The following is a 15,000-nucleotide window of genomic DNA, read 5'->3' on the forward strand; positions in this document are numbered from 1 at the left end:
GTATTTGCGCAAACTCAACTCACTCTTTCATATGGCACGTTTCTTAACTTGCTCAAACGAGAGGCTCGCGGTTTTTTAGTGGTCAGCAGCCGCACGTTCTTATTAAACTCCGCACGAACGATTGCACACCCCTGTCCGTGAAATAAACAAAGTAATGGTTATTAAAACAGTCCTACTTGGACCGATTGAAACGCCTTCCGCGGAAAATCAAGGTCGCTCATTTAGATGAGGCATCGCAAATCGATAGAACACCACTATCGAATAGGGCGACCGGTCGCTCATCTCGACGAGGCAACACATCTCGACAGAACACCGGTACGGCTCTGAAGGACTCAGAAACCCCTGTGCATCACGTCCAAATGTATCACCTCATGTTCAAATGTTCCTGCGCTCTATTTTTGTGATCTTGGGACATAAGTGAGGAAGTGTCATATTTTACTGCCCGTATTGCCCCTACAGTATAGGCCAAGGCACCCAAAAACACGGAAAGCAAACTGCTTTTACAATCTGCTATTACTTAAATCAGGGGTGGGGAACCTATTTCATTCAAAGGGCCACATCTAATTCATCCGAGGGCCGTAAAAGTCCCCCGATGGCTGTACTATGAACACAAACCAGGATTTTCCCCTTCACTTTAGGCCTATATTGAAGGCAGCCACCTTTTAAACAAACACCACCTTCTCTGGGTTCCCTGAATATAACTTAATTGTATTGCAAATGCATTTTCCAAGATTCCTTTACAAAATATGTCATATTTCATGTGAAGCTGAATAACATTAAAACTATATTGGGGGCCGGATAAAACGGCCTCAAGGGCCGCAAACGGCTCTCAAGACATAGGCTCCCCACTCCTGACTTAAATGATGGGCAGGCCAGTTTGTTTTGTGGTGGTGATGTGGTTAGTTGTATCTATGGCAAAGCCAGGCCATGCCTAACCTGGCCACAATGACTGTGTATGTATTACAGTAACATTAACTTAATTTATTCCCATCATCTATCTATCCATCCCTGGAGAGATACTTACTATCTGCAGTTACTATGGCAGATGCATGAAGCAGTCTGTTGTTTTGCAGTGATAGTTCCCCATTAGCAGCAGTTGATATTAATTTTTAATCCATGACAAGGCATGAATGCAGCTGACCACCACAGGGTCTCTGTGTGTTTTCTGTCCTAGAGTAGAGGGTAGTAGTTATACTAGTTAATGTGTTGCCCATGAGGTGCTGAGCAGACCTGATCTCTGTGATGGCCTTGGCTGCCTGCCCCGGCTGGTTGTCGTAGATCTTCACCTTGTACCCTCCACTGATGAACACCATGGCCCATGACCGACCAATCAGGCCACTGCAAAACAGGATGTGGAACACAGAGACCATGCATGAATAGATTAAATCAGAAAAAGCATTGCATAGCAGTGCATTGCATTTTGTGATAGGGGGCCTACATTGCACATTGCATCCACAATACAAAACAACAACAAGCAAATGTCAATAATACGAAACACCCCAATTCAATGGCACAGTGAACTTATGACACACCATTCTATCGTGCTTGACAAGAGGAGTAGTATGTTCCAGCAACAGCACAATTGTGGAACACCCGCGTTGCTCTTTGGAAAACAGGGCTCACCATTGACAGGTGTCTGAATACATGCACAGATGGACGTGGGGGGGAGCTGAAATCTCTGCTATGAACTCAGAATAACAGCAAAGTCTCACTCCAACCACGTGCAAACTCAATACAAGATCATTTCTGTTTTCATTCAGTTAATTTCCTGTCAATGCACAGTCAAATATCCAAAAAACCCAACTTGGACCATTGAAAAAGAGGTAGTTCTAAACCTAGTTGAAAACCAAAAACAGAGCTCGAAGTTCAAAGTGCTGACAACAACCTGACCAGCAACAACACACATCATTGCTATGCGAAATATCTCAAATTGTCAATTATAATATAAAAGCATTTACCTTCCCACAATCGTGATCGTTTTGGTTCCCTTTGAATGGCTCATTTTATGCTGCTATATTATCAATACACGACTAGATGAGAAAATACAGTGCATAGCCAGCATCAACTTCAGGATACCTGCTAATCACATGAGCAGTGGTGGTGGGCGGGGTGTCGCTGTATGGAGTGGACGGTGTCCTACAGTGGCCAAATACTGCGCTTCGTGATTCTGTGCATGTTGCAGGAAAATACGGTAATAAGAACTTAATTACAACGGATCTGATCTGATTAGAATTATATTGAATCTTACACGGGTTGCATTGGGGGAAAATATAGTTATGCATTGTGTTTTGTGCCATGGCAAAAGCATGGTAGGCTACACACTGTAATTTCGAAACGACAGTCGGTATCTTAGCAACGGTGAAAGAAGTAAATGTAGCCAATAATATTGTGAAAAAAATGATTGAGCACATTTTGGACCAATCACAATGTGGTCTTAGACATAGACCCGCCCAGTAGATTTTGCGTCCTGTTTGTGGTCCTGCGAGCTCAAGACGCCGTAGCGACGGGTTTTTAGAAAGAAGTAAGTTGATATGGACTAGTGTATCAAGTCACTGCCTTTTTATTTGATTAATTTTCATTCTGCCATCATTAAAAGTGCGAGGAAAAGGTTGTGTTTCCTAAGAAGTTGTTTAACAGCAGTTTCTTGCAATTTAGCTTGCTAGCATACTTGGTTCACCAAGCACAAATATCAGTTGTGCAATGTTTCTAGCTACATTGTGTTTTACATCCTCAGGTCCATGGTACAGCGTAGAAGAACATGGAGAACGTCCATCTTGCTGCAGAGGATGAAGATGACCTGTACTCGGGGTACAATGATTACAACCCAACGTTTGACAGTGAGGTACGCACAGACTGTGATTACTGTGATGTTGCGACAACGTCAGTGTCTGGCCTTTATTGTACAATGCAATGACGTTGTGCTGTACTTTCCCAGGAGCTCGACAACGATGTTGGCTTCCAACAAGCTGTCAAGACTAGCCATGGACGACGTCCACCAGTAAGAATAATTTGTCACTAACGCTATTTTGAAAATCAAACTGACCTCTTCAACGTACAGCAATTCGTATGTGTATCATATTATCGTGCCTTCCTCATTCCCCCAGATGACTGCCAAGTTTCCTGGCACTGCCATTGGAGCACGGCCCATGGCAACATCTTTTGGGGTAAGGTAGTCTATGTCTGTCAACCACTGTCTCCACAAGTAATTGTATAGTGTTCTTCTGTGTTATGTTCTATGTTTGTATCATGCATCCATTTAATTCATGCACACGTGCATCACAACCATTGCGCTGTACATACTACTGTATGTTTGCATACTGTAATGGCATTGTAACATCTCATGCTGAAAGTCTTCACTGACGACTTACAACAGTCGCATTGACCACTGTTAAGTGCCTAAAGTGTGTTAGGTGGTTTCAGTGTGCTTGCCTAAAGTGTTTGTGAGGTTACAGTGTGTTTGCTGTCTTCACATATTCAGGTTCAGACCAGTCAGGGCGAAAGGCTTTTGAAGGTGAGACCACTAGATAAGCGTTGTTACGCTTGAGGAGAGAAAGGACAGGCGTGGAGATCAAGGGAGAGTTCACAAAATGAGGCAAAATGAAACGATGGACATGATCTGCTTGCCTATGTGATGAGATGTATTCCTGTACTCCAGTATTCCTGTATTTATGTCACATGATACTATGTGTGTGTGTGTGTGTGTGTGTGAGAGAGTATGTGTGTGTGTGTGAGAGAGAGAAATCAGTATGCCAATCCATGTTCCTACCCATGTTCTTCATCACATGATTGTAACTGTTGTTATGACATGGCGTTGGCAGGCCCGCGCCCAGATGAACTCCTCTATGGGTCGGCTGATGACTGGTGCTGTGCAGGTGAGAAGAACCACCACTTGCTTAGCCTGATTATCATCGACTTTCAAATCTCTTCGAGACTTGGTCTGACCAAGAGCATAACAATTAACATTTCCCAAACAGCATTTCCCAAATGGCCTCCCTTGGTTTGCTAATGATTGTTTGCTTTCCAATAAAGTGGAAGGAGTTCCCGTATTTGCGGGAACCTAGAAAGTACTTGCATTGACTCCTGACCTGACTGGTAGCAACGCTGAAGCTGTTGTGTCACTAATAGGGCACGGCCTGGCTACCACTAGCTTGCATATTTACGCATCAAATCCACCTCGTCAATATACTAATAGCACATGTATTACAGTGTCATACATAGTGTTGATTCCGTAAGGTTAGAGATGATGATGGTGATCCTCGGTTGGTGCCTGTTTGAGAAATGTTTGCAGGATTTGCCTAAGCAACAAAAATGCTAAAAGTCAAATAACAACAGAGGGTCTTGTAGAATGGCTTGGCAATACTGCAACGTAATAACAATACAACTCAAGATGTTGACCTGTGGCCTTGGCCATGGCTCAAATGGCTACGGCACCGTAATGTTACACCAGAGACCCGGGTTTGATTCCAGACCGAGGTCATATCCCGATCCTCCGGCGTCTCTCTTTCCAGCTCACTTCCTGTCACCATCTCACCCAGCCCTATCAAAGAAAGACATAAAAGCCCCTAGAATGTTAGCCTGTGTATCGCATATCAGTATATTTTATGTAATGTATAAAGATGTTCCTTTCTGTCTGTGTGTGCAGGATGGAGCCGCTCGGCCTATGACGGCCGTCAGAGCTGCAGGGTACACATCTGCCATGACCAGAGGTAAGATCACGGGGACAACATGGGCGGAAGTCAAACTAGTTCCTCCAGTCCTTTCCTGTCGCTTGTGGCCTCTTGCCCCGGTTTCAGGGAGAAAACCTAGAAACTTTTGGGGGGGAGCTTTGTATTGTGCTTTTGCGAGATATTGAAGCTTTGCATCACAATGCCACAACAAGCGAAAGGACAGGAGGGAACAAGTTTGAGTTCCACACCATGACTCAATTTTTGGTTCGATACCAATTAGGAAGTAGACCTAGTACACGGTCATTACAGAGTTACTAGTTTAGTTTAAACAGTAAACGAGCACAAATTATCATTCTGATCTGCCTTGCAGGTTCAACCTTTGATCCACTGGGACAGTCAAAAGGCCCTGCCCCTCCACTAGAGGCAAAAATTGAAGACTCGTAAGCTATCTATCTATCTATCTATCTATCTATCTATCTATCTATCTATCTATCTATCTATCTATCTATCTATCTATCTATCTATCTATCTATCTATCTATCTATCTATCTATCTATCTATCTATCTAAATCTATCTTAATCTATCTACTATCTTGGAAGTGAAACACAGCAGATATCAGATTTTAGTACAATATGAAATGTAAATGTTGCCTGTTCTCATTGCATTTGATGAAAGATGTGTGCAGTGTGTGACTTGTTTTTTTCAGGCCAGAGGAGAAGATTAAGATCCTGGAGAAGAGGGTGAATGATCTGATCGAGGAGAGTTGCATGGCCTTCAGCAGGGGAGACATGCAGCTGGTGAGGCAGCAGGGTCAGGAGCTCATGTGCCTAACTGCACACTGTAAAAAAAATCAACACTTGGAGAGCCCATTAACATCTTCTAGAGTGTATTTGGTCCCAGAGTGCTGTCTAAGTGTTGAAATAACACTGCAGTTTTACAGTTTACTGTTTGAACCTTGGAACTGCTGTGCCATGCGATGCTGTGTGTGTGTGTGTGTGTGTGTGTGTGTGTGTGTGTGTGTGTGTGTGTGTGTGTGTGTGTGTGTGTGTGTGTGTGTGTGTGTGTGTGTGTGTGTGTGTGTGTGTGTGTGTAGTCTCTGGAGAAAGCCAAGGAGGCGGGCAGGAAGGAGCGAGCCCTGGTTAGGCAGAGGGAACAGACGGGCACAGCTGACCACATCAACCTGGACCTCACCTACTCTGTGAGTTACACTTTTCACTTTTTACGTTGAAACGCTTCCGTTGAGTTACGACAGGCAGCAATGCCCAGCAGGTGGTAACATCTTCCTGGACTATTGTCTCTCATGTCTTAGTGCCTCACAAAGAGGCCTTGAGTAAGGCCAAGTAGCAAGTATGTGCATGAAAGATGTTAACACCTTAAATTAATGTTTATAAAATTGTGTCAGTGCTTCAACAGCATGTAACAAAATGAAACCTAACTGAATTTGCTTTCCTGGCATTCATTGGCTGAAACCCCACTAGGAGAGGAGTGATATTTTTATATCCTGAGGAGGTGTGTGATCTGTGTGTGCAGGTGCTGTTCAACTTGGCCAACCAGTATGCCAACAATGACATGTATCAAGAGGCTCTGAACACGTACGCTGTCATCGTGAAGAACAAGATGTTCAATAATGCAGGTGATGTGAAGGATTCCTTTGGATATTGCACCCAAACTCACAGTACATTTTATGTATTTTTTATTGCCAAAGCTAAAATATTGAGTTTGGAGGGACCCATGTATGACTTACTGGTTCAACTTATTTACCTCCATTTTGGAAGTGATTTTTAAAAATAATATTATGAAAATCGGATCTGATTCCACCTCTTTTTGTTTCATCCTTTGAAACAGGCCGTTTGAAAGTGAACATGGCTAATATCTACTTCAAGCAGAAGAACTACCCCAAGGCCATCAAGTTCTACCGGATGGCGCTGGATCAGATCTCCAATGTGCACAAGGAAATGAGGCATGTGTCTAGCGTTTATAAATTCCTCCTCATTCTATCCCCACGCCTAAGTAATCTTACCGGTAATCTTATTGGCTGCCTGTCTCTCTCTCTCTCTGTCTGCCTGTCTCTCTGTCTGCCTGCCTGTCTGTCTGTCTGTATGTTTGTTTGTCTGTGTCTCCAAAGGATCAAGATCATGCAGAACATCGGCGTGGTGTTCATCAAGATGGGCCAGTACTCGGACGCCATCACCTCCTTCGAGCACATCATGAGCGAGAGCCCCAACGTCAAGTCGGGCTTCAACCTGATCCTCTGCTACTTCGCCATCGGCGACCGCGAGCGCATGAAGAAGGCCTTCCAGAAGCTCATCACCGTGCCACTTGGGATCGATGACGATGACAAGTACATTGCAGCCAACGTGAGTGGAGCACTTTATTGATAATAGTAAGGGCCCTAAATGCCCTAAATGCGGCCGAATGCCGCGTCTATGTCGCTCTAGGCACCTTGGTGAATGCAGCGTATACGCAGCATCCAACATTGATGGGTAAAACCGAAGTAAAAACAACAATCGGCTCCCATCTGCATGAACTCATGAACTCATCGTGTGTGTGTGGTTCATTTGCAGGATGACCCTCATACAAGCCTGGTGATTGAGGCCATTAAAAATGATCCGCTTCATCAGATGGAAAGAGACAGGTACTGGGTGCAATCTCTCTCTCTGTTTCTCTGTCTGTATCAGTCTCTCTCTCTCTCTCTCTCTCTCTCTCTCACTTTTACATTCACTCATCCCCACACTCAAATACTGTCCATATTCACACTGTATGTATTTGACCGATTTGCAGCCTCAGTGGCTGGTGCTGTGTCCTTTCTCCTGTTCATTGCTAGGTGTGAGAGTATATTCACACCTGAGTTAGAGGGCATGGTGCATATATGGGAATAGACAAAATCAGCACTAGTGTTTGCCAGATGGGGCAGATGGCAAACATATACATCATCATACATCAAGTTATTTTTTCGTGAGCTAAGGTGTTTTATACATCTAAAAGCAAACATGACGCCATTTTCGTATAGCTCCCGTCATAACTCATCGGCAAGCAAAATTGTTTTGGATTCAAAGTACACTGAATTTGTTTTCTATTTTCGATTTGGCATTTGCAAATTGTGTGCGCACGCGCACCATATTTTGTTTGGCCTTGATTACCATATATCAAACAACATTTGCTTCTCCAATAAATGATGGCATCGTGTATACCAGAGATGTGGAGTTGTGACTTGTGTGGCTTGGACTTGAGACTTGACTTAGCATTATTGATAGAAGCGAAAGTGAGATGACTTCTTCTCCTTCTATGAATGACTTGCAACTTGACTTGGACTTGTACACTATTGACTGGAGAATTGGCCTGGACTTGACAGTTTTTGCTTGCAATGACTTGCAATGGCCTGTCAAGTCTAAATATATTCATTTTTTACCTTTGTATATGAAGATATTACATGAAAAAATGAAAATAAATAATTTGCCCTTATCCAGTCCTTACAGGCCTACTATTTGTGACTGTGACTGGCAAAGGGGGGCATAGCAGTGTGGAGAAGTAATGAATTGATGACCAAAACTAGTTGCCAAGATTGTGCGTAGAATGCATGGTGACTTGTTAAGGACTTTGTAGAAAATGGACTTGACTTGGACTTGGTATGACGTGGAGTTGACTTGGTCCAATTTTGTCTTTACTTGTGACTTGACTTGGACTTGATTGGTAGGACTTGAGATAATGCACACTGGTCTGCCAGTGCAACGCTGTAAAAGTCGTTGAAAAAAACCAACTACCATAGTACTACACCACTACGATATTACACCGGGCCTATAGTAATACATTACAACTGTCATTACCATTCTGGTTTATAACAGGGACCTTGTCTTAATGGGTTAATATACTTTAAAGACACTCATACACACACATTAGCATGAAGAGGGCCAAATGGAAGTGACTGAAATCGTGGTGTTTTCAGGAAAGGGCTGGCGGAGAAGTACATCATGACTGCAGCCAAGCTGATCGCCCCGGCCATCGAGGGAAGCTTTGCTCTAGGATTCGACTGGTGAGTTACTGTTACTGTTACTGTCAAAGTCCAACAGAGGGCGCTCTGTAGCACAGTCATCAGTGAAACCCAATCACAGGGACAAGTGGGCAGCCAGGTCACAGACACATACAGGGCCAATAAGTTTCTATCTTTCAAACAGACCAGTTTACCAGTTATGATTTATATTCAAATCCTGCGCTGGTATGGTGAATGTGAGGATTATTTGTTTAAAAGTGTCCTTTTTGCTGTCAAAAGGGCACTCTATATTAACACGAAACACAGTCAGAGGGACATTTGGCCAGTCAATTACGCCCTCAAATAGACCTGACTTTGATCTGTTTATGGTGGTTATTGTTAAAAATCTGAATTCTGACTGGGTGGGTGTGAGTGAAGATGTATTATTATTCCCGCTTTGGCCAACTGGGGGCTCCCTGGCAGGTGGGGGCCCTATTCTGCATCCTTATCTAGCCTGTGCGCTAATGCGGCCCTGGTGCTGAGGTGCTGATGTCCTGGGTCTCTTCCCTGCAGGTGTGTGGACATGGTGAAGGGCTCCCAGTATGTGGAGCTGGCCAACGACCTGGAGATCAACAAGGCCATCACCTACCTCAGGCAGAGGGACTTCAACCAGGTGACATGACACCCCCATCTCCTTCAGGATTATACTGCTACACGCAGTGTTTACCCGTAGACCTTTTGTTGGTAAAGGTGGTGTGGACACGTCATTGGAAAGGCTATGTTGTGCAGTTTCATATGAAATATGACTTGGAAAAGAATGGCAAAGATATTGCATTCACAAAACAACATTTTTATCTACATTATTCAGGGGGCCTAGTCAAGGAGTTAGATGTTTCGTGTCAAGATGGTCACCTTAATAATGAAGTGCTGGGGGACACCCTGAGATGCTGCATATAATAATAGTTGTGTCTACTTCAGTAGTCTACTTTTACACTAATGGCTGAGTCCTGCAGTAACAACAACACTGTTCAATGAACTAGCGGCATTTTAAATTCTGATATGAGAAACAGCATGCATTAAGGTGGCGTTTATATACAGTCCCAGGAAAAAGTTTGTACACCCTTTGAGATTTCTTACATTTTTGTCAAAATTGATCATAAAACATGGTCGGATCTTCCCGGAAATCTTAAGAAGGAACAATCAGAGTCTGCTTTAATTAATTCCACCCAAACATTTACATGTTATCATATTTGTATTGGTCCTAAGGCCATAATATTCACAGGAGAGCAGGGCATAAGTAAGTACACCCTTGCATTAAGTAGGTTTTAACCCTCAGTTAGTTGCAATATCATCAACCAGACTTGGCCTGTAGTTGCAGATCAGATTAACAAAACAATCTGTTGTATCTTGTCTCCCTCTTCTTTAGAGAACTGCCTCTCGTCAGCAAGGTTTGTGGGATGTCTGGAGTGCATAGCTTTCTTAACTTCATGCCATTTAATCTCAATTGTTTTTTGTCAGGGCTTTGACTGGGCTATTTCAGAATGTGTATCATTATTATGAAGCCATTCTAAAGTCGATTTGCTTCTAAAGTATGGGTTGTTGTCACATTTCAGGACCCATACTCTTGTGTGCTTCAACTGTGTGACAGATTTCCTCACGTTTTTTCTGTAAAATATCACAATAAACTTGAGCTCATTGTTCCACTGATAATAGCAAACTGTCAAGGGCCTGAGGCAGCAAGGTAGCCGCATATAATGATGCTCCCGCCACCATACTCAGAAGAGGAGATGTAATCAAGAATAGCTAAAAATGGGATTCATTCTGCCAATCTAAAATGAATGGGGTTTCTGTCCAAAAAAATATTGCTGCACCTTTGAGGTTTGCGAAAAAGCATTTATATGCTTCATAGAATTACTGCAAAATATTCTGTAGACCAACGTTGAAACCAAAGTTGAATTGTTCAGGGGAACACACAATGTCATGTTTGGAGGAGAACTGGAGAACCACACCTTCACCAAAACATCATCTTCGCCTTTGAGTATGGTGGCGGGAGCATCATTATATGCGGCTACCTTGCTGCCTCAGGCCCTTTTGAGTTTGCTATCATCAGTGGAACAATGAACTCAGAAGTTTATCGAGATATTTTACAGAAAAAAAGGGAGGTAGTCTGTCACACAGTTGAAGCACACAAGAGGATGGGTGCTGAAATGTGACAACAACCCATACTTTAGAAGCAAATCGACTTTAGAATGGCTTCATAATAATGAAATACACATTCTGGAGTAGCCCAGTCAAAGCCCTGACAAAAAACAATTGAGATTATATGGCATGAAGTCAAGAAAGCTATGCACTCCAGACATCCCACAAACCTTGCTGACGAGAGGCAGTTTTCTAAAGAAGAGGGAGACAGATACATCCAGATTGTTTTGTTAATCTGATCTGCAACTACAGGAAACATCTGGTTGAGGTTATTGCGACTAAGTTCGGGTTAAAACCTATTGAATGCAAGGGTGTACTTACTTATGCCTTGCTGTCCTGTGAATGTTTACATCTTATGGCCAATGAAAATATGAAAACTTGTAAATGTTTGGGTTGAATTAATTAAAGCAGACTCTGGTTGTTCCTTCTTGCGATTTCCGGGAAGATCAGACCATGTTTTATGACCAATTTTGACAGAAAGGTAAAAAATTTCAAAGGGTGTACAAACTTTTTCCTGGGACTGTATACCCGGGTATTATGATAAACGAATATTTTTCCTCCCTACGTTAACCAAAATATCTTCGTTCACACCATCAGAGCCCTTAGGAAGATTTGTTTTCAGAGGAAAAACCTCAGTTTGTGCACTAAACAAGAAAAAGGTCTTTGTTTATCAAAATACCCGGGTATGTATAAATGGGCGCTAAGGTTCTTTGCCCTGCTTTGCTTTGGCTGTTATGCGATACTGCACCATTTCTGGACATACGCTCATTATACAACTCCCCTTGAGTTAAATAATTTGAATCTTACCTTCCTTTGTTTTTTTCAGCCATCCTCTCAGTGTGGTGATGTTGCTTCTAGTTCCAGGCTAGCAGTTATCCTTGAATCTTATCAATAGGCTAGCTTGGAGGGAGAATTTGCACTTGTAGACTAAGAGAACGTCTGGAAGTACAGGAGAAAGGTAAAACTCAATAATTTACTAACTCCAGGGGAGGTGTGAAATAAGCTTATTTCCAGAAATGATGCCGTATCGATTTAACAATAGGCTTTATCAAGATGTTGTTTTTCCCGGAAGACAAGGATGCATTTGGGTTTCCCTAGTACTGTATAATGGCAATGAAAGCACAAAGAACCCGGTCTTTGTTGAAATTTCCTAAATGTCTTAAGAAGAACCTGTTCTTTGCTAAGAGTGTGCGTGTACCCTCTTTTTGTGACAGTCCGAGATGTCTTGCGTTGATCAGTTCTGTCATTTGTAATCTTGTCTGTCTACTGTGGTCACCTCTTGTGACTGGAGGTCCTTGTCCTTGGGTATATCTCCCTCTTTGTATTCCTTTTGAAGATTCTTTCAAGTTTTATCCAGTTGGCCAGTGGGCTGTTGAACTTCCTCCTGTTGTCTTTCTAGCTGTCCATTCTTGCGTGTTCACTGGCCCTTTTGTGTTTTTGCTTTTTTCCCCCTTTTGTTTTGTTATTTTGTTTTTGTTTTCTTTTTCTTTCTTACTTTCTTTCTCCACTGTCTGTTCATCTGCATGGTACTTGAGGCGGAGGTATGTGCATCGTGCATGCTCGCGTGTCTGTCTGTCTGTGCATGGAGTTTTTTACGCTTTCTGTTTATAACTAACCTGAGCTGTGTTGGTGTGTCTGCCCTAGACTTTAGTGGGTGAAATTTACTAGACTAGTTAGATTAGATGCTTACATGGGATTATAACAAATATGACTTTGAACTCAGAATTTGAATAACAACTGTATTTGAAATATTAAACATCCAAACCAACCAAGTAAAAAATGATCGATCATTATTGTCCAATATCCTCTCAATACCTTAGCCCTTACACCTGACAATAGTTCATTTTATTTAATTATCATTATTATCACAGTAATAGACATACATCTTCATTGGAGTGCCCTCTGTTTCTGGAATGCACAATGGTACTAAATGTATTGCTCTGTGTTGGATCAGGCGGTGGAGACTCTGAAGACGTTTGAGAAAAAGGACAGTCGAGTGAAGAGTGCCGCAGCTACCAACCTCTCTTTCCTCTATTTCCTGGTACGTTGCAGTAAACATGAATGTCATGGCCTCCGCACACCGGTTCTGACAGCACTACGGAGCACTATCAGTTCTGACAATTTTCCATTTTCTTCTCCGTCATCCCCCATCAGGAGAAGGACTATGACCAAGCCGACCGCTATGCAGACATGGCCATGAGTGCCGACCGCTACAACCCGGCGGCGCTCATCAACAAGGGCAACACGGTGTTCGAGAGGCAGGACTACGAGAAGGCCGCCGAGTTCTACAAGGAGGCCCTGCGCAACGACTCCTCCTGCACAGAGGGACTCTACAACCTTGGTGAGCTCCTTTAGCTTGGACAGTGGGGGCCTGGAACCACACGGGGGTGTTGCAGAGATACTGCAGGAGGGTCGCAGATAGAATAGAACATTTTTACCTCTGAGCTAGGTGTTCTAGAGTGAAGTTCATAGGAATAAATGGGCTGGGATGGAATGCTGATTCCTGCGGATATACCGTGCATGCAGACCATCCAGTGTGAAAAGGACAACTGAACAGCCCACAAACCTCTCACACTTGCCTTGCCCATATACCATTTTACATTCAGGTCTGAGCTACAGTCAGGATGAGGTTGTGGTCTGCATCCTGAGGCTCAATGCCGTCTGCATGGACATTACAATGCCAAACCCAATCTACCGATGTTGATTATCAGAATTGTGCTAATTGTGTCCCCACCACCAGGTCTGACCTATAAGAAGCTGGGCCGCCTGGACGAGGCTCTGGACTGCTTCCTGAAGCTCCATGCCATCCTCCGGAACTGTGCCCAGGTCATGTTCCAGCTGGCCAGTCTGTATCCTTCCCTACAAAGCCCTCGACATGAGCACTGCATCATGCCAACCTCTAGCTAGCTGTGCACTCAAGATGTTTTCTCACTAGAAAATATCATCAAGATGAATTTAGTACACATTGCCATGCAACATTTGGTAACACTTCACTTGACGCCGGTGTCATACCCATGTCATGACCGTGGCGTAAAAGTGTCAAAACAGTGTCATGACACAGTCATGGTGGAGCCGTAAACAGTATGTCAATGTCATAAACGTTTTATGGTCCTGATAAGTTGACATTGTTTAGTCTATTCTTACCATAACCAAATGTCACTTAACGGCAACAGTCATGAAATGTCAAATGACATTGACGTTGACATTATGTGAATGACACGTCCATGACTGTGCTACGACACTGTTATGACACTCATGTCATAAGAATTTGCTGTAGTGCTACCCAACATTTTCTATAAAGCCCTAAACATGAACATGACAACACTAAACGCATGCCCAAGACTGGCAGCAGACTGATACAATATCACAGCTAAGACGTGCCAGTATGTTCTCTGCCGCGCTGGCATGACCTAATGTTATGGAGGATGAGACAATACAGCTGTGGACTGGAGGGTGGGCACTGCCTTGGTTAAATTACCTTACCTCTCAGTCTCGACAGACAAACAGCACGCACACAAATATGTCTACAACACAATTTCAAAAGTAGTATTACACTTCTTGCTCACTTTTTGTTTGTGATTTCTTTTGATTTGGTATTGTGTTTTCATCACTGGTATTTCTGATAATTGAGAGCCATAGTTGGTGCAATACAGTCTACGGTAGTGTGGTGGATCTGTATGATAGCTAGAGGTCTGTTCAAGAGAGCAAAGACGAATCTAATCTGCTTTTAATTCCTTACAAATACATTGCTAACACACAGGCGGTTGGTCATGGCAAACACAGATGCATAGATGCAGAATTGCTTGGTTTGCATTTTAAGTCAAACAATGTGTGTTTTTTTTAGTTTTTTTTTTTTACAGGAAACACATTGATATGCAAATGCTCAAATTGAACCCATTGGCTACACCGAATCTGAGCTGCATTGAACTGAACTAGCAACTTTTTGGGGGCTTTCCATCACTGAGCATCTTACTTGCAAAGTGAAAAATTGACCTTTTGAATTGTGTTTTTTGCCAAATCTTGAATAAAAGATCTTGGATACTTCGGCCATTGATGGCGTTGAGCCATGTGCCACGAGGCCGCAGGCCACAGGAAGAGACGGGAGAATTCAACTGACTTGTAACCTCAGATCTGAAAAAAAGCAGGAAATGAGTTTTCTGCGCAGA

At 43.0% G+C, this 15,000-nt stretch overlaps 2 protein-coding genes across 6 annotated transcripts in view; one reads left to right on the forward strand and one right to left on the reverse strand.

The window, feature by feature from the left end:
* The window catches only part of cryl1 (crystallin, lambda 1), a 31,317-nt gene extending 29,197 nt beyond the window's left edge, over positions 1–2,120 (reverse strand). The window contains 2 exon segments of the mRNA XM_063214569.1: positions 1,231–1,338; positions 1,959–2,120. Of these exon segments, the coding sequence (XP_063070639.1) occupies positions 1,231–1,338; positions 1,959–2,002 (152 nt within the window). The 5' untranslated portion in view covers positions 2,003–2,120.
* A 328-nt stretch (positions 2,121–2,448) lies between these two features.
* The window catches only part of ift88 (intraflagellar transport 88 homolog), a 25,629-nt gene continuing 13,077 nt past the window's right edge, over positions 2,449–15,000 (forward strand). For 2 of the 5 annotated variants that reach the window (XM_063213738.1, XM_063213741.1), the window contains exons 1-19: positions 2,449–2,521; positions 2,735–2,842; positions 2,936–2,998; positions 3,105–3,164; positions 3,479–3,511; positions 3,819–3,872; positions 4,643–4,706; positions 5,038–5,107; positions 5,375–5,465; positions 5,762–5,866; positions 6,199–6,301; positions 6,514–6,628; positions 6,794–7,025; positions 7,233–7,303; positions 8,612–8,698; positions 9,209–9,308; positions 12,789–12,875; positions 12,989–13,175; positions 13,575–13,683. In XM_063213738.1, the coding sequence (XP_063069808.1) occupies positions 2,759–2,842; positions 2,936–2,998; positions 3,105–3,164; positions 3,479–3,511; positions 3,819–3,872; positions 4,643–4,706; positions 5,038–5,107; positions 5,375–5,465; positions 5,762–5,866; positions 6,199–6,301; positions 6,514–6,628; positions 6,794–7,025; positions 7,233–7,303; positions 8,612–8,698; positions 9,209–9,308; positions 12,789–12,875; positions 12,989–13,175; positions 13,575–13,683 (1,715 nt within the window). In that variant the 5' untranslated portion in view covers positions 2,449–2,521; positions 2,735–2,758. Of the gene's footprint in view, positions 2,522–2,592; positions 2,609–2,734; positions 2,843–2,935; positions 2,999–3,104; positions 3,165–3,478; positions 3,512–3,818; positions 3,873–4,642; positions 4,707–5,037; positions 5,108–5,374; positions 5,466–5,761; positions 5,867–6,198; positions 6,302–6,513; positions 6,629–6,793; positions 7,026–7,232; positions 7,304–8,611; positions 8,699–9,208; positions 9,309–12,788; positions 12,876–12,988; positions 13,176–13,574; positions 13,684–15,000 lie in introns of those variants that run through there. The other 3 variants (XM_063213742.1, XM_063213743.1, XM_063213739.1) reach the window with 2 other exon arrangements.

Source organism: Engraulis encrasicolus, chromosome 13 (genome assembly GCF_034702125.1).
Source record: "Engraulis encrasicolus isolate BLACKSEA-1 chromosome 13, IST_EnEncr_1.0, whole genome shotgun sequence".
Classification (NCBI taxonomy): Eukaryota; Metazoa; Chordata; class Actinopteri; order Clupeiformes; family Engraulidae; genus Engraulis; species Engraulis encrasicolus.